At 51.1% G+C, this 24,838-nt stretch overlaps 2 protein-coding genes across 3 annotated transcripts; one reads left to right on the top strand and one right to left on the bottom strand.

The window, feature by feature from the left end:
• The first annotated feature begins 7,478 nt into the window (after positions 1-7,478).
• Positions 7,479-10,620, top strand: Mtrfr (mitochondrial translation release factor in rescue). The gene is made up of 2 exons (XM_051162147.1): positions 7,479-7,760; positions 10,393-10,620. The coding sequence occupies exons 1-2, from the start codon at positions 7,479-7,481 to the stop codon at positions 10,618-10,620; spliced, it is 510 nt and encodes a 169-aa protein (XP_051018104.1).
• Positions 10,621-14,425: 3,805 nt separating this feature from the next.
• Positions 14,426-22,817, bottom strand: Cdk2ap1 (cyclin dependent kinase 2 associated protein 1). Of its 2 annotated transcripts, none has more exons than XM_051161489.1 (4): positions 22,713-22,817; positions 18,579-18,673; positions 16,698-16,824; positions 14,426-14,767 (listed from the first exon to the last, which is right to left on the bottom strand). In XM_051161489.1, exons 1-4 carry the CDS (start codon positions 22,765-22,767, stop codon positions 14,700-14,702), a joined length of 345 nt encoding a protein of 114 aa, XP_051017446.1. In that variant the 5' UTR covers positions 22,768-22,817; the 3' UTR covers positions 14,426-14,699. The 2 variants fall into 2 exon arrangements, with proteins under 2 accessions (XP_051017446.1, XP_051017447.1); XM_051161490.1 differs by lacking the exon at positions 22,713-22,817 and adding an exon at positions 19,573-19,708.
• Positions 22,818-24,838: the final 2,021 nt, after the last annotated feature.

Below are 24,838 nucleotides of genomic sequence, written 5' to 3'. Positions count from 1 at the left end.
CCACACACGAAAATGGAAAATGAAAAGAAAGGTTGTTCTGTCTATTCTGCGGTATAGCCTTTCTGCAACAAAATAGGGAGAGGAAGACTCAGAAAGAGAAGGCTAAAGCAAACTGAGCTAACTTTTTTTTTTTTTCTAGAAATAGGAAGAACAGATTGGAGCTATTGAGAAACACACTGGGGCCAGGTGATGGTGGCGCACGTCTTTAATCCCAGCACTCGGGAGGCAGAGGCAGGCGGATTGCTGTGAGTTCGAGACCAGCCTGGTCTACAAAGCGAGTCCAGGACAGCCAAGGCTACACAGACCCTGTCTTGAAAGACCAAAAACAAACAAACAAAACACTGAGGAAAAGATAAATTTAATTTCAAAAGTCAACATCAAAAGCACACACCTTTCATCCCAGCACTCAGAGACAGGCAGCTCTCTATTAAGTTGGAGGCCAGCCTGATCTATGTAGTGAGTTCCAGGAACTACCAGGACTATGTAGAGATGATGATGGTGGTGATGATGTAAAAATAAGTCAAGCAGCCGGTTGCACACACCTATAATCCCAACACTCAGGGAGGCAGATCTCTGTGAGTTCAAGGCCAGCCTGGTCTATAAGGCAAGTCCAGGACAGCCAGGGCTACACAGAGAAACCTTGTCTCAAGAAAAAAAAAAAAGTTTTAAGATAAAAGGTTGTGTTGTTAGTTATGCTTTCTAAATGTTCCCGTTGCATTCTCATGGTATGGTTGATAAATTATAAGGTTCTTGTTAGATGCCACAGATAGGACAGGCGTAATTCTCAGTGCATTCAAAGTTTCTACTATAAAAAGATGAAAAGGAGATTGGTATTGTGTGAACTGGATATTTCTTTGTCTCTTGGCGTAGGTAGCAGCAAGCCTATTAAATTGAGACCCGACCCAGAGTGGTGTGCTTTGCCACTGTTCCCCCAGATCAAAGCAGGATTGTATGTCCCAGGCTGGCCTCAAGCTTGCTGTAAAGCTGAGGGTCACCCTGAACTTCTGATCCTCCTGCCTCCGCCTCAAGTGCGGGGGTTACACACATGTACCACCACACCTGGTTTATGGGGAGAGAACCCAGAACGTTATGCCTGCTGGGCAAACACTGCTCACTGAGCAACCCCGAGCCCTCTCTGCCCTTCTTGTGTGATGCCTACATGGAGAGGCTCACGTGGGCCTAACAGCGTGCTTCCACAGGAGCGCTGTTCCAGAGCAGGTACAGCTTTGACGTTCTTTCTTCAGATGATCCAGTTTCTCAATCCCCTTGTTGCTGTGTCACCTTCTTCAGTAGCTCAAATCAGCATTCAGTCCATCGTTCTCTCTAGAGGCCCTCCTTGCCCTCCTCTCACACTCCCTTCTGTCCTCTGCCTCCTCTCCATCCCTCCATCACAGCCCCAAGCCTCTCCTCAGACCGTCTTGCCATCCCGAGTGTCAGGATGTAGGCAATACTCCTGCTCAAAGCCCTTCGGGATACTGTAATCCAAAGTGTGGTCCCTGACCGATAGTAACGGCCTTACCAAGGGACTAGTTAGGAAAAACAAAGTCGGCCAGGCATGGTGGCATACATCTTTAATTCCCAGAACTCTGGAGGCAGAGGCAGGTAGAGTGCTTTGAGCTCGAGGCCAGCCTGAGCTACATAGTGAGTTCCAGGCCAGCTGGGGCTCACATGGTGAGATTCTGTCTCAAACAGTAACAGAAAGCAGAGATTCAGAAGAATGGAGTCTGATTGCCTGCAAGCCCGAGGTGCAAGCATCAGACTTACGAAGACTCCCCCGTGTGTTTTGTGCAAACCAAGGAATGGCCAGACTCTGCTGAGAGCATCTCGCCTCAAGTGCCCCATGGAGTTCTCACTGTATGGGTTCTTTCTGTTGAGTTTTAATGAAGTTTCTGCAAGGTTGGTACACCATGAAGGTTGTGGTTAGGGAAAACTATACCCAGTACTTTTATCTTTCTAAAGAAATACCTAAGCAGTAAATTTTTAAAGAAACGGCAGCTCTAGAGATTGAAACCCATGGGCTTTCCTAAAATGAGATGAAGATGAAATTCCCTTGCCGGGTGTGGGTGTAGTGGCAACAATTCCAGCGGAGTCCAACACAGGAGGTGCAAAATTCAGGGCCACCTTGTCTTCAGACAAACAAAAATATCCTTTAGGGGTTGTTTTAATTATGCGCGTGTATATGTGTGTGGAGAGAGGGCACAACTTCTAAGAGCCAGTTCTTTCATCACATGGGTTCCAGGAATTGAATACAGGTCCTCAGGCTCAGCGGCAAGCTGCTTACAGGCTGAGTCATATCACTAGTCCTGTTGTTGGATTTTATCATCTGCAACTTTATCTACTTACTGCAATGCTGGGAAATAAAACCCAGGGCCAGGCCAAGCAAGCAAGCACTCTACCACTAAGCAGGCTCCCAGCCAGCTTTTCTTTGTGGGGGTGGGTGTTGGGGGGGGGCGGTTAGAAACAGCACAGCATCTCTGTATAGCCCTGGCTGCCCTGAAGCTCATTCTGTAGACCAGGCTGGTTTCAAGCTCAGAGACCCGACAGCCGCTGCCTCCTGGGTGCTGGCATTACAGGCACGCGCTGCCACACTCAGACTCTCAGCCAACTCTTGATGCTTCTGAGAGGTGTAAGAGGAAGCCTCTGCTCCCATCCACACAGCACTGGGGCTGTTGAAAACAGAGCATGGCCTCTTTCGTCCCATTAGACCCTGGGACCGCTCTGGCCCAGGCCCTGCTGCAGAGATGAGGGGGCCTTCCCAGCAGCTGTAGCTTCCCAGGTTTGGGTTTACTTAGGAAGCTAAAGAAAGGAATAATTTTGAGCCAGAAAGGGTGACGAAAAGTGATTGCAAGTTCCAAATCCTGACGAGCACTATGGATAATCTGGGGCCTATCTTAGGCCACAGCCTGGGCTGTAGCAGCTACTGTATTTATAGATGCCGTATCTCTCTTTGATGTACTAACTGTGCTCCTTGAAGCCCGTGCCCGATGCTTAGTAGATCTTTACATTTTTCCCCAGACATATTCATGCTCCCTTTGGGAGGTCTGGTGGACTTAGTCTCTCTACACTTGGCCAAGCGGGGACTCGGACAATGAGAGGCTTTAACCCAAATGTCACCTGCTCGTGAATAGCTGAAGCCATCATCAAAGGAAAAGAAGGGCCAGGGAAGTCAGGGTACAAAGCCAGCCCTAAATTAAAGCCCACACTCCCTGGAAGGAATTAGGGCAGAGCTGCTGGCTGCTGGTTTCCCCTTACTAGCACTTTTTTTTTGTCATTTTTCTCTTGTATCTGTTTTAATGTCACGGTGAGCTATAATTTGAGCTGCTTTTATTGTCCCCAAAGACTTCAGGTTGCACTATGGTATCACAAAACCTGAAATCCACTCTGTATTCTTCTCTGGGCTCTGGGGATGTGGTGCCATGGGTGTGTTTGTCATTTTTAGCAGTCACTGGAGTAGGTCCAAAGCTCCAGGAGATGCTAGAAGTGTCTAGCATCGTCTGCTTGGCTGCTGGGATCATCCATTAAACAAAGCAGTCCATCCCTGAACACTGGGGCTCTTGGTGAACTCGGGTGGGTGGGAGAGCTTCCCGGGTGTCTGTCAGCTCTGAACTAGGACAGAAGGGCAGAGATTGAGCCAGTGGCTGTGACAGCTGCTGCGGCTGCTGAAAGCACCGTCCCTGCTGTCCTTTGTCTGGAAGTCTGGAACGGCCAGACTTGCTTCCTGCCTTTGTCACAGCACTGGGTATCACTGCTGTCCTGCCCGGTTAGCTCACTAACTAGCGGAAGAGATACCCAGAGAGACCCTGGGCTCGTATTCCATGGTCAGTCCACCCCAGGGACTTGAAGCTTTCCTATTACACAAAGGAATTTTGTTCTGTACATTGAAAGCAGAAAGAAGGAAAGGCCATTTTGAGCAATGATCATAGTGTCTGGGTCATCATGTATTCTTTTCTGTGTGTTTAGGATTGGTTTCGTTTGAATTGCATTTTACTTATTTATTTTGTCAGGGAAGAGGCACATGCCACACACACATCTGGAAGTCAGCGGACAAGCTTTGGGAGCTGGCTGTCTTTCTTTCCATTTGGGGTCTCCTGGAATTGAACTCAGTCCATTAGTCTCTTTTCCCTCTGAGCCGTCTTACCTGCCCTTCATTGCTCTGGATTTTGATGTACATGCCTCCACAGGAACACCTTTCAGTGTTGTCTTTTATGTTATTTTTCTTCCAAAACAGGGTTTCTCTGTGTAGCTTTGGCTGTCCTGGACTCACTTTGTAGACCAAGCTAGCCTTGAACTCACAGAGAGCCACCTGCCTCTGCCTCCCAGGTGCTGGGATTAAAGGCATGTGCCACTACACCTGGCTTCCAGTATTGTCTTAAATATCACCCATCAGTACTGTAAGGACACATTGACTGTCACAAAAAGAAGACATGGGTTGGGCTGAAGAGATGACTCAGAGGTTAAGAGCACTCACTGGCTACTCTTCCAAACATCCTGAGTTCAAGTCCTAGCAACCACAGGATGGCTTAGAACCATCTATAATGAAATCTGATGCCCTCTTCTGGCCTGTTGGCTCACATGCAGGCCAAATATTGTATAAGTAATAAATAAATCTTTTTTAAAAAAAGAAGACATGGGTTGAGAGCATACTGTCAGTCACAGAATTGAAAAGGAATATTAGCATGAGACTTGAGCACACTGTGTGTTACAGTTCATCATATTCATTTCCCATAGGAAAAGAAAAAAGGTTGCAAAGCGTCAACTCTCCTGGCTACTCAGAAGCTTGCTTTTAAACCAACAGGAAAGTGAGGCATGGTGACTTACACCTTTAATCCTAGGTCTGCATAGGAGTTCCAAGCTAAGCCAACAAAATGAGTCTAGGACAGCCAGGGCTACACAGAGAAACCCTGTCTCGAAACACCGCCCCCCCCCCAAAAAAAAAGTTCCAGGCCAACCAGGGCTGCATAATGAAAACCTGCCTCAAAATAAGAACGGGGGTGGGAGGAGGAAGGAAGAAGAGCTGGGCATAGTGGTGCACACCTGCAATCCCAGAACTCAGGAGGTGGAGGAGGAAGGTGAGAAAGTCAAGCCCAGTCTCAGATCCTATCTCAGAACAACAACAAAAAAGGGGGGGGGGGTTGGGGGTGGGGGGAGATGGGCTGGAGAGATGGCTCAATTGTTAAGAACATTTTCTGCTCTTACAGAAGACCTGGAGTCAGGCCACACATAAAGTGGCTCACAGCTGTCGGTCACTACAGTGTCAGATGTAACACCCTCTTTTGGGCTCTATGGGTACTAAGCACATATATGATGCACATACATACATGAGTGCAAAACATCAAATATATGTATATATTATGTACATATATGTAAGTATATTTAAAGGCCAAAAAAGAATTTTAAAAATAAACAAAATGCAGCCAGCTGTGGTGGCACATGTCTTTAATCCCAGCACTTGAGAGGCACAGGCAGGTGGATTGCTTTGAGTTCAAGGCCAGCCTGATCTACAAAGCGAGTCCAGGAAAGCCAAGGCTATTTAAAAAAATAAAACTCTGTCTCAAAAAAATAAAAATAGAAATAGATAAATAAAATGAAAAAACACTAGAAAGTATATCTAGCTAGCATTGTGTCTTCTTGAGGGGTTCTCCCCAGCACTCACCTGGGTAAGCACAGCAGCTATCAGCAATCAGTGGGTGACAGTGGGTTAGGGTTACACACAAGCTGAAAGCAAACATGGGCAGTTCTGTCCTGGAGGTCTAAGATGTAGTCCCAAACCCCAGAAGTCATGAGCACAGCCATCCCCATGGTATTTTTGTCTCTGATCCTATGTCAGCTGAGCAGAGAAAAGCAAATTCACCAATTTTCCAGTTGGTGAATCAGGCCTGGCTTGTGGCTCGCCCTTTCACTAGGAGACTTATTTAACCTTTGACCCCTTGAAAACTTCAATGGCCTATAAGATTGACCGTCTCCTAGGAGTTAATATTTCTGGTCCAATTCATTTGTCAGCTAGGAGATTTCAAGATTGTCTGTATCCCGGGCTTGGTGGCACATACCTTTAATCCCAGCACTCAGGAGGTGAATCTCTCTGGGTTCGAGGCCAGCCTGGTCACAGAGTTAGTCCAGGACAGCCAAGGCTACACAGGAAAATCTTGTCACGAAAAACATAAATAAATAAATAAAAATAAAAACAACTCTGATCCAGGCAGTAGTGGTGCACGCCTTTAGTCCCATCACTTCGGAGGCAGAGGCAGGAGGATCTCTGTGAGTTTAAGGCCAGCCTGGTCTACAGAGAAAGTTCCAAGACAGCTAGGGTTGTTACACAGAGAAAAACCAAAACAACAACAACTTAACCTGGAAGTTTAACTTGTTAAGAATGGGTTGGACACAGAGCATCTTCTCTGGCCAGTGCACAGGGCCAGCTCTTTCATCTTGACATCACTCATATCCTTTGTAGTGTTTAAGCCTAACAGGCGCCTTAGCAGAAATTGCTTGATTTGGTAACAAGAAGACCAGTTGGCTCCCATCCCAGGAACAGATGTTCCCATTCAAATCTGTGAAACTGCCATCGTCACAGCACAGCAGTCAGGACACTGATTGATGGTGACGTTTACTGGGTCAGGCTTTAAGTTTAGCTATCAAGCAGACTAATCCTGCCATCTTTGCACAAATGTAGATTTCACATTTAAACACTGTCCCTTGACATGGGTCCTAATTCTTCCTCTTTAATATGTCTTTATCAAACCACAGCCCTGCTTCTTTAAATGTCACACTTAATACTTCTTTCCTGAGGAACTAGCACCTTCAGGTGCTCTGAAGGTATTTTTGGTGTGTTAAAAGAAAATGTGTAGTTTCCGGTCATACCACCCTGAGTGTGCCCGATCTTGTCTGGTCTTGGTTGGACCTGTATATAGGAATACTGGGTGCTGTAGGCTGAGAAACGGGTATTAAAACTCTAGCCAACTCCAGTCTAAAGATGCGTGCCTTGCTGAGTCATCTGCTTTTGCTTGCTCCGTACATGCCCTGGGCATGAAGGGCCAGCACTGGCATTGTATAAAAGCTGTGTTTGAAGCCAGGCATGGTGGCGCATGCCTTTAATCCCAGCACTGGGGAGGCAGAGGCAGGCGGATCGCGGTGAGTTCAAGGACAGCCTGGTCTACAGAGTGAGATCCAGGACAGCTAAGGCTACACAGAGAAACCCTGTCTCTAAAAAGCTGTGTTTGGAAGCCGGGCACGGTGGTGCACGCCTGCAATCCCAGCACTCAGGGAGGCAGAGGCAGGCGGATCTCTATCAGCTCAAGGCCAGCCTGGCCCACAGATTGAGTTCCAGGACAGCCAGGCCTACAAAGAGAAACCCTGTCTTGAAAAACCAAAACCAAACCAAACCAGCAAAAGCTGCGTTTGAAGCCAGGGTGTCATTTTGAGAGCACAGTAAATAGACAGCCTCCTTTCTCCGCGCAGGTGCTGCCGTGCCAAGCCGTGTCCCCATGAGCACCTGGGCCCCGCTGCGCCTCCCTGCACCATTGCTCAGGATATGCTCGGGGAACTGGGGACTCGGGCTTCTGGGGAAGCCAGCACTGCTGTTCCCAGGAATGGCTGCCACTGCAGTGCAGGTGGCGGGCAGGAAGGATTGCCCTGCTCTGCTTCCCCTGAATGAGAGTGAACTTGAAGAACAGTTTGTGAAAGGACATGGGCCAGGGGGCCAGGCCACCAACAAAACCAGCAACTGTGTAGTGCTCAAGCATGTGCCCTCCGGCATTGTGGTCAAGGTAGAGAGGGAGTGGGGGTGCCGGGTGGATGAGGGAGTCTAGGTCTGCAGCCGCAGCAGGCTTCAGCCAAGGGGCGTGCCCATTCTGCCCCTGGTACACACTGCCAACCCAGTACAACCAAGGCACTGCAGATGTCCCAAGGTTCCTCTAGACATGAACCTCCTGCCCAGTCTCAGGAACCTGGTGCCAGGGCCTTGTAGTCAGGGCCTCGCTGCTGCCGCTGAAGTTAGCTCTGAGTCACCAGAAGTGAGAAGCTGTGGGTGGATAAGGCAGGTCTCCTGCAGCCTCTGCTCCCAAAGGCACCCCTGGTCCTCAGCATGGAACTAACTATGCTCAGCTGGTGAGGTGTCCCCTCCGTGTGCTTCTAACACATGCCCTTCTGTGGAGGCAAAGCTCACAGGACTCAGGAGACAAACTGCTCTGCACAGCAGCCAGCGTGACTCTTCCTTAAAGAAGGCAGGGGCTGGTCAAGGGTGTCACCAGCTCCCAACAAGCTGCACATGTAGGAAGTGGCCAAGTGACTTTTAGCCCAGAGTTTTAGCAGACCCTCCTGTCTCTCAAATCCCAGCTGCTAGCCAGCCGCCTCCAGGGCCATTCGCACATCACTAGAGGCCTCACAGCAGCACATGCAGCCGGAGGGACATGAAGCCAAGCACGACTTCCCTGGTACAGCCAACCCAACTGCAAATACTTCACCACCAGGGGCAGACAGTTGGCTCTGTACTTTAACTTTTTGAGTCCTGTAAGCATATGCTTATTGCCTGAGGCAGATAAGGCGCTTCACAGTCCTCCTAAAGCCAGAATCAGTCGAGACTCACAGTAGCTGCCTCAATGGCCAACGTTATTTTTGTTGGACATTCTTTTGGAATTCTCTCCTTCGGGCTGCAGCATTAGCGTCCCCTTTGCCCGTCCACTTTGCTGGGCCCTGGCCACCATCCGCTTCATGTACTGGATGTTGTGGTAAGCTGTTAGTAAAGACGCGTCTTGTCCTTGAGTTGCATCCACACTTGTGAATGGCAGATAAATTTTGGACAGAGTTTGCTCCTGGACAATTTGGAGACTCCAGTCAGTGTTTCCATAATTACTTGGGAACAGCTTAAATTAGTTTGAAAGCTATTGTTGCGGCTGGAGAGATGGTTCACCAGTTAAAAGCACTGGCTGCTCTTCTAGAAGACCTAAGTTTGATTCCCAATACCCACGTGCATAGAGAAACGTTATTTCAGAACATGGCTGTTCTGGCAAGAGATCACATCCAAAGAACTTGTAGGTCTGTGATCCGGCTGGAATACAAACATTCTTTTAATCCAGGAGACAGAGGCAAGCAGGTCTGAGTCCAAGGCCAGCCTGATATAGCGCAAATATCAGGTAAAGAAAAGCTTAGGCATGGAGATACATGCCTTTAATCCCAAATGAAAGTCAAGTTAGTTTGTAGAACAAAGCACCCATGTTTGAAAGTGATGTCTAAAGCCAGGCGTGTGCCAGCCAGCACTTGGGAGGCAGAGGCAGGCACATCTCTGTGAGTTCTAAGGCTAGCCTGGTCTACAAAGTGAGTCTAGGACAGCCAAAGCTACACAGAGAAACTGTCTAGAAAAAAAAGAAAGAAAAGGAATGAAGTCTAATTGAGTGGCAGAAAAGGTTATGAACCGGAGAAGATTTGACAGAATAGGATGCACCCAACTCTCACTAGGAGAGAGGAAAGGGAAGCTACTTAAGAGGCAGTTTCACCAGGACAGTAATAGATGAGTTGCAGAGAGGGAAATCAGGTGAAGACGAAACAAGCCAGAAGATTAGAGCAGACCACTGAGGTAGGTTGAGGCCAAGCAGAGCAATTCTGGTCCAAGAGAGAAGCCAGACTGAGTAAGTCAGCTGGGAGAGAAGTTTGAGCCAGAACAGCTTTGTTGAACCAGACAGCCCAGAGCTCAGAAAGAACAAGTAAGGGTGAGCTTACTAAGCAGTTAAGTCTCCAAGGCTGAAAACATTCTAGACCTAGGTTAGCAGAAGGAGACACTTGAGTCAGGAGAATACGTTACTTTTACACACATGGTGGCTCACAACTAGCATTAACTCCAGTCCCAGGGGATCCAACACCCTCTTCTGGCCTCAGTGGACCCAAGTCATGAACATGCTACACAGACATACATGCAAGCTCAACACTCATACACAGAAACTAATATTTTAAGCTATTGTTGCTTCTAAGTAAAAGATAAAACTTTTTTTTTAATTTATTTATTACATTTTTGCCTGCATGTACACGAGAAGAGGGCACCAGATCTCATTATAGATGGTTGTGAGCCACCATGTGGTTGCTGGGAACTGAACTCAGGACCTCTGGAAGAGCAAGCACTGCTCTTAACCTCTGAGCCATCTCTCCAGCCCAAACGTTTTGTTTTTTAAAGTCTCGCTGTCACTATGTAGAAACAGGCTGCCCTCAAAAGTGGGAGTCCCACAGCATGACTAGAATATGCTGAGACCATGGGCCACATGCAGGCAGGCTCTGGTCGTCACTGTTGCTGACTCACAGCGGCTCCTGGCTTTTCCCTCTGTGGCAGAAATGGGTAGACTGAGGGACTAGGCCTTCTTGTGCATCCCGAGACTCGTGGTTTTCACATTCCTGCCCATCACCTCTTTACAGTGCCACCAAACACGATCCGTGGATCAAAACAGAAAGATAGCTCGGAAAATCCTCCAGGAGAAAGTGGATGTTTTCTACAATGGTGAAAACAGTCCTGTTCATAAGGAAAAGCTCGAGGCTGAGAGGAGAAAGCGAGAGAGGAAGAAGAGAGCAAAGGAGACTCTAGGAAAGAAAAAGTTACTGAGAGAACTACGGGAAGCCAGCCAGCCAGAAAAGGACTGGAGCTGACGGGACGCTGGAGGTTTCCTGGAATAATGGTGGCAGTGCCTGGTACCAGCATTGTAACACTTCCTAAAGAAAGCATTCTGGAGCCGGGCGTGGTGGCGCACGCCTCTAATCCCCGCACTCAGGAGGCAGAGGCAGGTGGATCTCTGTGAGTTGGAGGCCAGCCTAGTCTACAAAGTGAGTCCAGGAGGACAGCCAAGGCTACACAGAGAAACCCTGTCTCGAAAAAAAAAGAAAAGAAAGCATTCTGGAAGTGGGCATGGTGGTTTATACCTACAGTCTCAGCACTTGGGAAAGCTAAGGCAGGAGGATTGCTGCAAGGTTCAGAACCTCATATACATAAGCAATAGCTCAGCAGTTAAGAGGACTTGCTGCAGCTAGGCGTGGTGGCACACGCCTTTAATCCCAGCACTCAGGACACAAGGGCAAGGGATCTCTTGAGTTCGAGGCCAGCCTGGTGTACAAAGCAACAGGACAGCCAGAGCTACGCAGAGAAACCCTGTCTCAAAAAAATCAAGAGGGCTTGCTGGCTTACAGAGGACTCAGGTTCAGTTCCCAGCACCTACGTCATTGCTTACGACCTACTGCCTGCAGCTGCAGCTCCAGGAGATCAATGCCGCTTCTGCCCCCCACAGGGCACACCACCCACCCACGTGCATGTGTAAGGAACATTAAGAGCCTTTTAAAAATAAATATCAACTCTTATCACTTGTTTTGGTTTTTTGTTTGTTTCTGGGGTTGGTTTGTTTGGGGGTTTGTTTGTTTAAGACAGTTTTTCTGTGTTAGTCCTGGCTGTCCAGGACTCACTTTGTAGACCAGCCTGATCTGGAACAGAGATCCACCTGCCTCTGCCTCCCAAGTGCTGGGATTAAAGGTGTGTGCCACCACACACAGCTAGCTTTTTATTTCTACATATCCTAAGTTGTGTATGTGGGGTGCGGGGCAGGTGCGCCCAGAGGCTGGAGGACTGAGGTCCTCCTAGGTCTGGAGTTACAGGAGGCTGTGAGCTGCCTGAGTGCTGGAAGCTGCTCTTGGGTCCTCTTCAAGAGCAGTATGCACTTTAAGCCACTGAGCCATCTCTCCAGCCACGGCCATCAGTTGTTCTGTTGTCTATAGCCAACAGTGATACATACTTCCAAGAATATAACCATAGGGCTGGGGAGAGGACCCATCAGGCCCTTGCTGCCTGACCCATCCTCTGACTTGTACATGTACAAATACACACACAGTAGATGAATGTAAAGAATGACACGAAAAGCCACTACAGTAAGCCAGCTTGTGAGTTGTCACTGCTTCGTGGACAGCTGGCACAGCTCTTTGATTTTGGCAGTGGTTCCAGAAATATACCCCTTTGTGTTTCTTTGGTTTTGAGACAAGAGCTATAAATAAATAATATTAAAAATCACTCATGTGTCTCAGGATAGCCTTGAGTACCTATGGAGTCAAGGATAATCTTGAATCCCTGATCTTCCTCTCCCCTCCATATTCTGGGATTATGTAACATGTCTTGAGACCAAGTCTACTAGTTTCTAGTAAAGAGAAAATGACAGGTGAATGATGCTAAGTTACCTGCTGTGCTTACTAGCTTTAACAGACAACCTAGAGTGACCAGGGAAGAGCTTTAATGAGAACTTAGCTCGATTGCCTTGTAAGTATGTCTGTGGGAACTGACCTGATAGTTAACTGAAGTCGGAAGACCCAGCCTATGGTGGGCAGCATCATTCCCTAAGCAGGAATCCTGAGGATGAGCACACTGGCTAAGAGCAAACAGCAATGCTTTTATATTGGCTGCTTTGGACTGTGAACGTGATATGGCTAGCTGCTTGAGTTCCTGCCTTGACTTCCCCAAAATGAAGAATTACAATTTGAGATTGTAAGCTAAATAAACTCTCTTCTCTAAGTTATTTTCTTCTAGGATATTTTATTACAACAGAAATGCAAGTGGAACTTGTCATGTGTGAGCAATTAGATTTAGATTTTTGAGATAAGGTCTCAGGACCTAACTAATGAATGTTTCCATCATCACCCACTGGATCTTACAGTCTTTTGGTTTTGGAGATAAGGCTTCACGTAGCCCAGGCTAACCCTGAGATCTTCCTGTCTCTGACTTCCCAACTTTGAGGTTCATTGTCCACCACCACACAAAGCTATGGATGGTTTTTCATTTGTTTAACCCACAGTTGGTAGCTTCCCCTGTTAGAACTCCACAAGTGGTGCACACCTTTAAGCCCAGCTGTTGGGAAGCAGAGGCAGGCTTCATCTCTGAGTTCCAGGACAGCCAGAACTCCATAGTGAGACCCTGTCCCTGTCTGGGGGGAAATATTGCTGTGTGCCTCACCTGTGCAGAGGGCCAGTCCATCAAGCTCTTGTAGGATGGGCAAGCTCTGCATGCTTACATCTGGAAGCTGCCTGACACATGACAAGCAGGACTCCCTTTGTTGGAACACCTAGGTCCCCCTAGATCAGCCTCCCTTGAGCAGGCAGTTATGGGACAGAAGAAATCCACAGGCAGGCAAATTTGGAACTGTAGCCAAGAGCGGCTTCAGTTTGTCTCCTTTGGCACACTAGTTTTCTGCCATGGAGATGCAGAACAGGGCCACCTCCACCAGCCTTTGAACATCTTGTGATTGGGCTCTTTGGTTCTGAGCTGCAACACTGACTGCACACCCAATACTTGTCTTTATCCAGCCCAGAGCAAAACCTGGTGCAGGACAGTTGTCACACAGCAGACACTATCCAAGTTCTGTGGACAGCACATGGACTCAATCAACCTGCTCTCCTCAGTACCAGAGCATATCACATAGTGAAAAATACTCATTTTTAAGGCAATGCTTCACTATGTATTCCTGTTGTGGCACCAAGTATGTGACCTTCCTGCCTCTGCCTCCCAAGCTCAGAAAGTGAGCGAAGGTACTCAGCGAAAGGAGATTCTTGGAGCATCACCTACCTGTGAATGGTGAAGGAGCAGCAGCGGTTCACCAGTCCAGGCACATTGCTGCTGTTGTCATCATTGTCATAACACACTTTAAATCCCAAATCTGTTTTCCTTGAGATTTAAGCACACTTCACAACCAGCTGTGCTGTGGCACCAACACATAAGATGCCTCTGGGCCAGACAGGAAATGCCCTTAGCAAAGCTTCAGTGGTAATCAAAACACTTGGGAAACCAAGAATTGTGAGATCAAGGCCAGGGTCACCATAATTAGCAAGACTGTCTTCCCCCAGGGCCGGGGATGGTGGCGCACGCCTTTAACCCCAGCACTCGGGAGGCAAGTGGATCTCTATGAATTCGAGGCCAGCCTGGTCTACAAAGTGAGTCCAGGGCAGCCAAGGATACACAGAAAAACCCTGTCTCGAAAAACCAAATCAAAACAAAACAAACTGTCCTCCCCCAAAGAAAAGCAAGCACTTAATACCCCAAGGATCCCACGTCATAATACAAACTGTTAATGAAAATAAGCTTTATTACATCAAGTAATAAATACAAAGATGCAACAGTTTCCATCATTTTCTTCCAGATGTTGTGATTGGCTCACAGTCAACATGGAACTGAGATCTACAGTCTCAGGGTGGACATTTTGCAGGGCGCTTGGTAGATTGGGTAGATTGCTCTTTCTTCTGTATTTATAACCTGTGCATTTTTAAGATTGACTTCAAAGCACTCAGTCATGCAAACACTTAAGCAGAAAGCTCCGTGAAGCAGGGTCTACACTGTACACAGGCGGGCCAGCTACTAAGCAAACGTGCTATGGTTTGCACAGTCCTCAGAGGCAGGTGAGCTCATGGAAAGGAAGTCAACCAGGGTAATGAATCCAAAGGGAGACTGAAGGGGACACTGGTATTGGGGGCAAACAATAGCTTGCTGTGAAGTGGCTTCACAAACATCTTTCAAATGCTTGGAAAAGAAAAGCTGGGTCATTCCTAACTAGTTAAAATGCACATCGTCAATAACTGCAAAATGTCTTCCCAATCCTTTAAGTGTGGGTTCAGAGCTTAATGACTGTGATAGAAACATTACTGCCATTTTGACCAAAGCGTCTCATCTCCATGTGGCAGCAGGACGGGCCTTCAGCCTGGCGGGGCTAGGACCTGGCATTACGTTCTGTTTCAGCCAAGCACTCCCGAACCAGGCTTCGGGCATGGATGATGCCTGCAAGAGAAGCACAGACGGACATGAGCCACTCACAGAGCAGGAAGACAGCAGCTAAACAGCAGCCGTGACGCCCTCATGCTGGAGGGGAATGCAGGGTCTGCATCCACACACCTGGAAAGGCCAGGCTGCTCAGGAGGCTATGATGGAGGGTGATCATTTGAATCTAGGCGTTCAAGACCAGCACATAATTATCCCTCATTAAAAAGCAATGCTATGCCCAGGTATGACGGCTCGCACCTGCAATCTCAGAACTCTCAAGGAAGAATCGATGAGTTTGAGGACAACCTCAAGTCTTTTCACATTGGTGTGACATGTGCTTGTGTGGCCTCAGTAGCTGGCTTGGGTAACACAAACTCTTCCTCATTCTTGTAGGGCCAGCAGCTCCCCTAGGATGTATCCTGCAATGGCCACATCCAAATGTACATAATTCAAACCACTGGCTTGTGGGGCGAATGTGAGCTTGCTTAAGGCTTCACAGGTTAGCATCGTCCCAAGAACTACCTCACTTCTTTTCGCTGTGGAAGCAGCAGTATTTTTCTGCCAGTTGCCATCTCCAGTTCTGTCCCATTTATACCATCTCAGAGATCCATGAACTCAGGCAAAGTCTGGCTCTCAGCTCCAGCCTATCCCACCGCTGGCCTGGCTGTCTGGAAAGAGTGACTTCAGTGCAGCCTTCTGTCACAGATCAGTAACGTCTGATCCAGGTGACCTCCATTCTCTCCCAGGTTGATTCTGCGATATTCTTTTCTTTTTTTTCCTTTTTTAAGATTTATTAAGTATACAGTGTTTTGCCCGCATGTGCACCTGCAGGCCAGAATAGGGAACCAGGTCTCATTATAGATGGTTGTGAGCCATCATGTGGTTGCTGGGACTTGAACTCAAGACCTTTGGAAGAACAGGTAGTGTTCCTACCCTCTGAGCCATCTCTCCAGCCCCTCTGCAATGTTCTTATCAACCAAGTCCCTCCTGGTCATGAATAAACACTTAATATAGAACTCCCCACCCCCCCCCCCCAGCAGCTTTGTCATGTGGCAGCATGCTGCTCAACACCCTTCACACCTCACACCTTGGGTCCCTTGCTTTCCGTGACACCATCTTCCCTTTGCGGTCACTAAAGGATCCCAAGGGGGATGGGAGCAGTCTGATGTAATGAGCAGTTTCAACTTTGTAAGATAAAAGGCTCTGACACAGTGTGGTGAGTACAGGAGCATGAGTGAACTTCAAGGGTTAGATGTTAAATGGTATATTTTGCCACCTTTTTTTCTTTTTTGTTTTGTTTTCTTTTCTTGAGGCACGGTTTCTCTGTGTAATAGCCCTGGCTGTCCTTAACTCGCTTTGTAGACCAGGCTACCCTCAAACTCACAAAGCTCCACCTGCCTCTGCCTCCTGAGTGCTGGGATTAAAGGTGTGCGCCACCACCCCGGTTTATTTTGCCACTTTTTTTTTAAATCAAAAAAAGAGAATCTTGAGATGCTCCCCCTACCCATATCAGAGGGCAGGCCATACTAAAGACATGACAGCAGACACCAAGGAACCCTGATCCCAAGGCCACCCAGTGGCCTCTGCATTCACAGCTGCCAGAGAGGCCTATAGTGTAACCCACAGAAGTACAGCTGGGAGAGAGCTCAGGCCAGTACAGGGTCCAGGAGTGAGGACTGACTGCCTTGCTCTTCTCAGGAACCCTCTGAGCCCCCTCCCCACCATAACCACCTGCTGTCCCTGTAGCTGCCCCAGCAGCTGCAACAGCACACACTTCTGAAGGGCCTGCCATTCCCTGACCACCTCCACCACCTCCCGTAGGAAACCTCTTAGCCTCCTGCCTCAGACTCCCAAATACCTAGGAGTACAGCGTCTCCAGCATGTGGCTTCAGAAGGCCCTTCAACATGATGGGCAACACTCAGCCCCCTAACTATGTCCCCTGCTCACCTCGTTTCAGTCTCTCCATGGCGCTCTTGCTGCCTGCATACGTGGGTCTGATCTCCTTCCCAAGCTCCTCAATGATGGCCAGCAGCTCTGCGTATTTACTCTGAGGCACCTGGCTATTTCCAGTTCCCTAGGACCGGAAGACAAGGGTTTGGGTGAACTGGCCCACCGCAGTGGCCCCACACAGGTGTAGGAAAAGTGACCCAAACTTGGACTCTAAGGGTTGCCCAGCTGAAACATGTCCCATAGGTACAACTCTAGAGTAGGGCAAAAGATCCTCACTCTCTGTCCCCAACTCAGAAAACATGCCAGGCTCCATCTAGAAAAACTACTTTTAGCTAGCTGGGCAGTGGTGGCGCACGCCTTTAATCCCAGCACTCGGAAGGCAGAGGCAGGTGGATCCCTGTGAGTTCGAGGCCAGCCTGGTCTATAAAGCAAGTTCAGGACAGCCAAGGCTACACAGAGAAACCCTGTCTCGAAAAACCAAAAAAAGAAAAGAAAAAGAAAAACCACTTTTGCCATCCACACAGGAAAAACAATCTGGCTGTCAAAGTGACACATCACAGGGAGCACGGGATGCATGAGGCAGAGAAGGGGAGCCTCCTAGAAGTCGTGTCCACAAAGAGTAGGAGACAGAGGTCACTTCTAGAGGACTTCAACAATCACTAAGAACCCAGGATAAGCCTAAAACTATCAAACATACCACACCCTCCCCACAGAAAGCATATACCACCAGGCTATGGCCCAAATAAGCACCCAAATCAGTGAAGGCCCTGGCTCAAGCCTCTCCTCTTCCTGCCGCAACTGGACCATGGTGGCCAGCTCCCTGTCCAGGGCTTTGGCCTGCTCCTCTCGCCTCTGCTGCCTCCACTCCCAAGCCTCGCCACCCAGCCTGAAGGCCAGGCCCTGGAGCTCAGCCTCCTGGCACATCCGCCTCCTGGCCTCCCGCTTCTCCCAGCGCCGGCGCCGCATGGCCAGGGCATTGCGCTGCCGCTCCAAGCTGCGCCTCAGCCCGTCCTCCCGCCGCCTCCGCTTCTTCAGCTTGTCCCGCTCCCGAGCCCGTGCCTCCTTCTCCTCCTGGGATAGGACAGGCTGTCTGGGCATGGCTAGAGATTGTGTACAGCCTCCTTAGCCAAGGAGAGACCTCCATGGCAACCTCGGAACACTGGCTGGGGTTTGGCCAATAGAATCTTCTTGGTAGCAACCAGGGTTGCAAGAACCCTTTTCAAGCATAGCATGTCCCCTGAAGATGACACTCCTGACCATGACCTTGGGGTCAACGAAATGGACTGATAAAGAGATCTGGGTCTCCAAGAAGGGTCACAGTTTCATAAAAAATAGAAGCAGTAGCCAGGCATGGTGGCACGCGCCGGTAATCCCAGCACTCGGGAGGCAAAGGCAGGCAGATCGCTGTGAGTTCGAGGCCAGCCTGGTCTACAATGCAAGTCCAGGACAGCCAGGGCTACACAGAGAAGCCCTGTCTCAACCCCGCCCCCAAAAAAGAATAGAACCAGTTATAAACCTAGCAGCTGACTGGGGACCACATTTATAAGCACCAGCTCCAAATCTGCTGTCCCCAATTCCTCTGTCACAACATAGAGGTCCCCAGGGAACAAGCAAAGCAACCAGAGACATGCACCTGATAGCCCGAGCAGCCCCGTGATCACTGGCCCTTTCCTGTGTCCCCATACCTAACCCTCAAGTCCCCCTGAAACAGTCCCTCAAGTGAAGAATGGGAGGCAAGCCCCAGGCATGGCTAAGACCCACAGGAGAACATGAGGACCACTCTGATCTACCTGTCCCCTCAACCCCTCCTACCAGCAGTGGTCAACCCCTCAGCATTGCAGCTGCCCGCAGGCCCTCCCATCACCCACACTAGCATACCTGGGTGTAGCCTAGCGATGGAGGCCCGTAGTCACTCAGCAGCTGACGATATTGAGAGGAGGTCGCCATGCTAGTAGAAGGTGAGTGGACACTTCCTGCATCAAGGAGAGGGAGAGGTTAGAGGTCCCCCAGGCTTGGACAGCAGTGGGCACTGCAACCAGTCATTGTCCCCACCACCATTCCCACCCCCACACCCCCACTTGTTAACTTTTGTTCACAGATACCTCACCCAACCTCTAAGGGTCATGGCCCAGGCAGCAATCCAGATGAATGAAAACAGTGCATAAATAAAAGCGGCCCCCCATACACCTCTTACCTCAGAAGACACAGCCTGCTCACACCCACCCAACAGTTGTGTCCAGCCCAACCCTTGCTGCTCCCGTCCCAGCTCCCACTCACTTGAAACTGAGAACCAGAGCCACATCCTGTGACTGGCAACTACCAACGTTGGTCTAACCTGGACTATAATTTCTTATACCTCTGTGCTCTTATGCACCCACTTCTGCTGGATCAATACATCAAAGAGAACCCACAAAGGCGTCAAGGCACAGAACCCCTGAGAGTGACAGTTGTGCCCCATGCGCATAAGGCAAGGCTCTGGAAAACAGCCTTTGTGCCTCAGACAAGCCCCACAACCCCTCTGGGCTTCCTATCCCCTCCCAAAGAAACACAGAACTCCTGTCTATGCAAAACATACAACACACACACACACACACACACACACACACACACACACACACACCACACACACACACACACACGGCTCTGCACTCCAAAGAGTCTTAAGACCCCATGCAGCACTTGAGAACACTATTCAGGTGCAGCAGTGAGAACAAAGCAGGGCCCAGAGCCCAGGACAGAGTGTCAGCTCCTGGGTGCGCAATGAGGAGGCCCCTGGCTGGAGCATGCAGACCCATAATGGCAACCAAGTGGCCATTAGGCGGGTAAAGGATGTCCTTTGAATTACAAGCAGCAGTAACCATGGAGAATTTACCTAGTCCTCCTCGGCAGCTGACCGACCACCGCCCCCAGAGCCAAACTGTCTCTCACGCACACAGCCGGCTCTGCAGACTTGGCCCCAGGGATGGACAGCTGGTGCCAGGCTGGCCAAGTCACCAGCTGCTCACTTGCTGTGGGGGAGGGGAGGGGCAGGAGGAAGGAAGTTCAGAAGCTGGGTTTGGGGGAGCTGGGAGGAGCCGGGAATCCCAGGGCCTGGCTGTAGGGTGAACTACACCGCACAGAAGCAGAGAAACAGCAAACAGCTGGCAACCCCAACACCTGTCCACTAACAGGAGCCAGCACTGGGAGGGTCTTCCTCCGTACAGAGTTTACACCCAGGTTTAGGCACCGAGTATGAATGTGGCTCCTGAGCAAGCATACTAAGGACATGGCTCCCGGCTTGGGCAACCCGAGCTTCCTCACCACTGGGGTCAAACTCCATTTCCCAAGCCTTCAGAGATGGCTCCTTTGCAGGCCTGGAGGTGGGTTCCAATCCTGCCCACTACAGGTTGTCACGCCATTTCTGGGCTCAGATAAGCTAGGGGCTAAATGCTGAAGTGGTGCTGCGCCGAGGCAGAGAGCATGTGAAGGCTTCAGGTGATTCGGCACCACATGGAAGGTGGACTGGCCGTCCTTGAAGCCCAGGGGCAACTCCTATACTCCCCACGCTTTTCACCGTTTCTCACCTCCCTGTCTCCTGGACTTGGGGTCTGTCTCAGCAGTGCCACTGCTGCCTGTAGAACCCCTGTCAAGGCCCTTCCAGGCCTCAGTTTCTCCACCTGTTGGAGGCCATGCTCCCGAATAGGTTTATCCTGCATTTTGATGCATTAGGGAACGGGGGTGTAGGAGGAATGAGGGACAGCCCCACACTGGTGGAGGTCTTCAAGCAATACCTCCAAGCCTGGCTTTCCATCACCCTGGAGGGTGGAGATGAATCTGACTGACTTTGCGTCAAAGCCAGCGCCACATTCAGTGTTGGGAAAGGTGTCTGCTCCCCTGGGGAGTCGTGGTGGAAGGGTCCTCTGTGCCACTCAATGCCCTCTCCTTTCCGAAGACAGCGGCACCTGGGCTCAGGGAGGCCAGGGAGGCGGCTCCACGTCAGCACAGCCGGTGTGGAGCATCTCAGACAATGAGCGCAGTGTGCAGGAAGCCGGGAGGGCTTGGCAGAGGCCAGGAAGCTCCTGGGGCCAGGCCCAGCTCCCCGCCCCCACGCCAGACAAAGAGCGGCCTGGGCCTGGGGAGCTGGCGGCCTTCCCGCCACTTGGGGCGCCTGTTGGGGGGGCTCTCCGGCGGGGGAGGCGGGGGCTTTGTCTAACTCCGCCACTGCCACCGCCGGCCAGGCCGCAGCTTGGCAACTCAGTGAGCAGGAGGCAGGGCTGGAGGGCGTGAGGGATGATGACAGGGAAGGCGGAGGAGCCACTGTGAGAGTCCATCTTGGATGCAGATGGCAGGGGAGAGGACGGCTTTTTGCAAAGTAATACCGGCGGAGGGGCGGGCCCCCACCAAAATGCCGGACACCTGACACCTGGAGACCCCGACCCGCCTCCTCACATTTCCCCATTGGCAAAAGAACTAGAGCTTAATACAGGTGCTAACAAGGCCAGGACAGGGCTTCAGAGTCCCAGGGGCTGCCGGCCACTGTGACTCACACCCCAAAAGGTCCCAGTGTGAGAGCCAGGGGGAACTATCTCAGGTCAAGCCCACGTCTCTCGCCTCCCTCAGGCTGGCAATGCAACCTACTGCCCTTCCATCCTAGCCACTGACCAAGAAGGCAGGGAGACAAAAGTGCTACCTGGCAACAAAGCCTGTCACCCAACCACTCGAGGTGACACAACGGGCTGCGTGCTTAAAGGGGGCTCTGTGCCCACACGTGAGCGTTTCAACTCTCCCAGGATGGCACCCTAAAACTCAACCTTTTCTAAACCTCAAAGAGCAGAGAAGTTTAAAACACAGGTCCAGGGCTTTCCGAGGTCTCTTTGGAGGGGGGTGGGGGGGCGGTTCCTGGAGTTCTGGAATCAACACATTTTGGAAGCGAGACCTCCAACATGGGTGGTATTTTTAACTCGCAGCGACCATAACCAACTCGGACATCAATTGCCCCCCCCCCCAGGCCTTAACCTCTCCTGGTACAACCCCCACTTCGCATGTTTTCGGGGGGCGGGGGCCGGTGTCTGTTCACAGCCAAATGTCTAGGAGGGTACACAAAGCCGGTGATCTCTGAAAGCCACTTTCACACCCCTACCCCGGGGTCCCTCGGGGTCCCAGGCTAGCCCCTGGCCGCAGTCGAAAGCTGCCTGGGAACTTTGCAAGAGTTTCCCGAAGGTGCCCAGCCCAGAGCTGAGAAGGGAGACCCGGTCGCCCGGGGCTTGTGCGGCGCGGCCCGCGGGACGCGTATCCACGTGGGGATTCTTGAGATGGGGACTCCTGGGGACCCGCCGCCCCAGCACGCCGCCCGCAGGGCCCACGAGGCCCGGGCACATCCAACTTCTTCCAAGGGGCCTCCCGAGAGCCCGGGGGGGAGGGGGGGGGACAGGAGCCGAGCCCGACCCCAGGCCGCCGGCCCCGCGCACCCACCGCCAGCCGCCCCGGACAGGCTCCCTTCCGGCCAGCGGCAGCCCGGCCTCCCCGCGCCGCACGACACGCGGCCCGGCCCCGGCCTGAGCCGCTCCTCCGCCGACCCCCGGCGCCCCGCGCCGCCCGGCCGCTCCCGCCTCCCGCCGGCAGGGGCCCTCGCCGAGCCGCCCAAAAAGCCTAAGGGACGGTTTTTTTTTTTTTTTTAAATGGGGGAGCTGAGAAAAAAAAAAAGCTTTCCTCGCCCGACCGCCCGCGTCCTCGCTTCCCCGCCATCCACAGCCGGTCGCTCCGCCGCTCACACCGGGGCCCGGGCCGCGGCCCCGCCGAGCGCCAGGCGCACCGCGAACTTTGGCGGCGCGGGCGACGGAATCATGGCGGCGGCGTCCGCGCTGCCCCGGCCCGGGACACCCACACACGCGCGCGCGAGCACACACGCACACACCCTCGGCTAGCTCGGCGCCTCAGACACCGCGCGACTCCCGCAGCCCCGGGGCCGCGGCCCGGGGCGCGTGAGCCCAACTTGGCGGCACTTGGCGGCGCGCGCGGCCCGCGCTCACTCACCGGCGTTGAGGGCGGCGGCGGGCATGTGCGCGGTCAAGTTCGGCTTGTACGACATCCCCGCGGGCGGCGGGCGCGCCGGGCAGAGCCGGGCCAGGCCGCGAGCGTGGCGGCGGCGGCGAGGCCGAGGCCGAGGCCCGGGCCGGGTGGCCCCACGTCCCCGCGCCCGTCCGAGCGCCCGCCGGGCGCCCGCGCACTTTTTGTTGTCGCCGGCTCGGGCCGCGCCGGCAAATATGGCCGTCCCTCACCCTGCCGCCGCCGCAGTATATCACCCATACATCGGGCGCGCGGCGCAGGGGCGGCCGCAAACTTTGAGCCCGAGCCGGTGCCTGGGCCCGGACCGGACCGGGAGGGGGCGGCGGGCGTCGAGGGGCGGCTCCTCCCGCGGCCGCGCCCCGCGCTGCGCCGCCGCCCGCAACTTGCCAAAGTTTGGGGGGCTGCGGTCCCCGCGTCGCCCCCGCCGCGCCCCGGCCTCCCGCGCGCCGCTCATTGGCCCGCGCCTTCCTCTTTCTTAAACAGCCAGGCAGGATGGAAGAAGTACTTTTTTTTTTCCCCCTGTGTCTCTTGACTGTGGGGGCAGGGATGGAAAATTACCTGGAGAAAATGGTGGCGATTGGGTTTTTTGTTTTTGTTTTTTTGGGTTTTGTTTGTTTGTTTTTTAATTCTCGTAGACCATTTGCAGATGCCCACGTCTGGCTCTGTCTCAGATTTAGAATAACCCATTCTTGACATTTATTTCGGAAGAAGCAAAAAATGTCATGTCTATGCCTGGATTAAGAAGTAGGTTTTTTTTTTCTTTCTTTCTTTCTTTTTTTTTTTTTTTTAACCCTTTGGGAACCCAAGACTCCATTGAGACTGACAAAAGCTGGATGGAGAGATTTCTCCTCCAGAAAATTCGCCCTCGAATCCACAGCATTTATGACACGAGCTCTTTGGAAGATTTCAAGGGAGCACCTACTGTGTGCCAGAAACACGGTTCTAGATGCTAAGGATGCAAGAATGAACTTGGCAAAGTTTCGACTCCCCGGAGTTGACACTCCATTTTTTTGGACCCCTCTTCTTCCCCCACCTTCCCACCCCCCCCAGCACCCCGCCCCATACACACCCCCGCCCTTCCTAGGAACTGACTGAAACGTCATCGCCAAACGTATTTGGAATCTGATGAATAACCTCCCGAAGGTACTATATTTTGGAGTTCTGCCTGAATAGTAATGCTCATCAAATTACATAAAACGCCCACCCTTTTCTGTTGTTTTTAATCGCCATGGTTTGCAGGGCTTTTTTTTTTTTTTTAATTAGTCATATTTAGACATCCTCTGTGAATCTGGTGACACGGCGTCAGCTTCTCCACTAGAGAAAAAAAAGGGGGCCACCGCGGGGTCTTATTTCCTCCCCCTTCCCCTTGGGACTAAAGGTGCGAGGGAAGGGGCCTGCCTCTCCCCCCCAAACCCCCCCCCCACCCCTGCCATCAATGGTTAGGCTAGCTCTGGCAAGGCTTTTTGGTGACATTTTTATCTTATAAAGAAATGAATGCTACCCATTCTACAATGGCTGATAAGAATATATGAGGAGCCACATACATAATTTTAAATGCTTTACTAGTCAATTTTTGAAAGCAGAACGTGACACAAAATTCTAATAATGTATTTAATGCAACCGGATCTGAAACATGACAATTTCCATTCATAATGAATGAATACACAGAAATTTGCAAGATCCTTGACTTTCTTTTTTTTTTTTTTTTTTTTTTTTTTTAAACAGGGTCTCACTATGTGTCCCTGGCTAGCTTACCATAATAAACTGTGCTGCCCTGGAACTCACAGCAATCCACCTGCCTCTGCCTCCTGAGTGCTGGGATTAAAGGCGTGTGCCACAATGCCTAACTGGTTTGTTGTCCTGTTGGGTTTTTTATTTGTTGTTTTCCCTAGCTAGCCTTAAATATCTAGGCTCTGGTGATCCTCCTGTTTTGAACTCCCAAGTAGTTGAAACAGCCAGCATGTACTGAAGTACCAAATATCATCCGCCTGCTTCTGTTGTTGCTGTTGTTGTTTGTTTTTTTGTTTTTGTTGTTGTTCCATGGGGGCGGGGGGCTCATGTTCGCCCAGAACTTGAAGCAATCCTCCTGCCTC

Source organism: Acomys russatus, chromosome 19, assembly GCF_903995435.1.
Source record: "Acomys russatus chromosome 19, mAcoRus1.1, whole genome shotgun sequence".
Taxonomy (NCBI): domain Eukaryota; kingdom Metazoa; phylum Chordata; class Mammalia; order Rodentia; family Muridae; genus Acomys; species Acomys russatus.
The sequence above is the reverse complement of the archived record's forward strand: the minus strand, read 5'-3'. Positions and strand labels throughout refer to the sequence as shown.

Coding starts and splice junctions, on each gene's coding strand:
- Mtrfr (XM_051162147.1), top strand. CDS start 7,479: ATGAGCACCTGGGCCCCGCTGCGCCTCCCTGCACCATTGCTCAGGATA. Junction 7,761..10,392: donor CCTCCGGCATTGTGGTCAAG/GTAGAGAGGGAG, acceptor ACCTCTTTACAG/TGCCACCAAACACGATCCGT.
- Cdk2ap1 (XM_051161489.1), bottom strand. CDS start 22,767: ATGTCGTACAAGCCGAACTTGACCGCGCACATGCCCGCCGCCGCCCTC. Junction 16,825..18,578: donor CATCGCTAGGCTACACCCAG/GTATGCTAGTGT, acceptor TTCCGGTCCTAG/GGAACTGGAAATAGCCAGGT. Junction 14,768..16,697: donor CATGGAGAGACTGAAACGAG/GTGAGCAGGGGA, acceptor CTTCTCTTGCAG/GCATCATCCATGCCCGAAGC.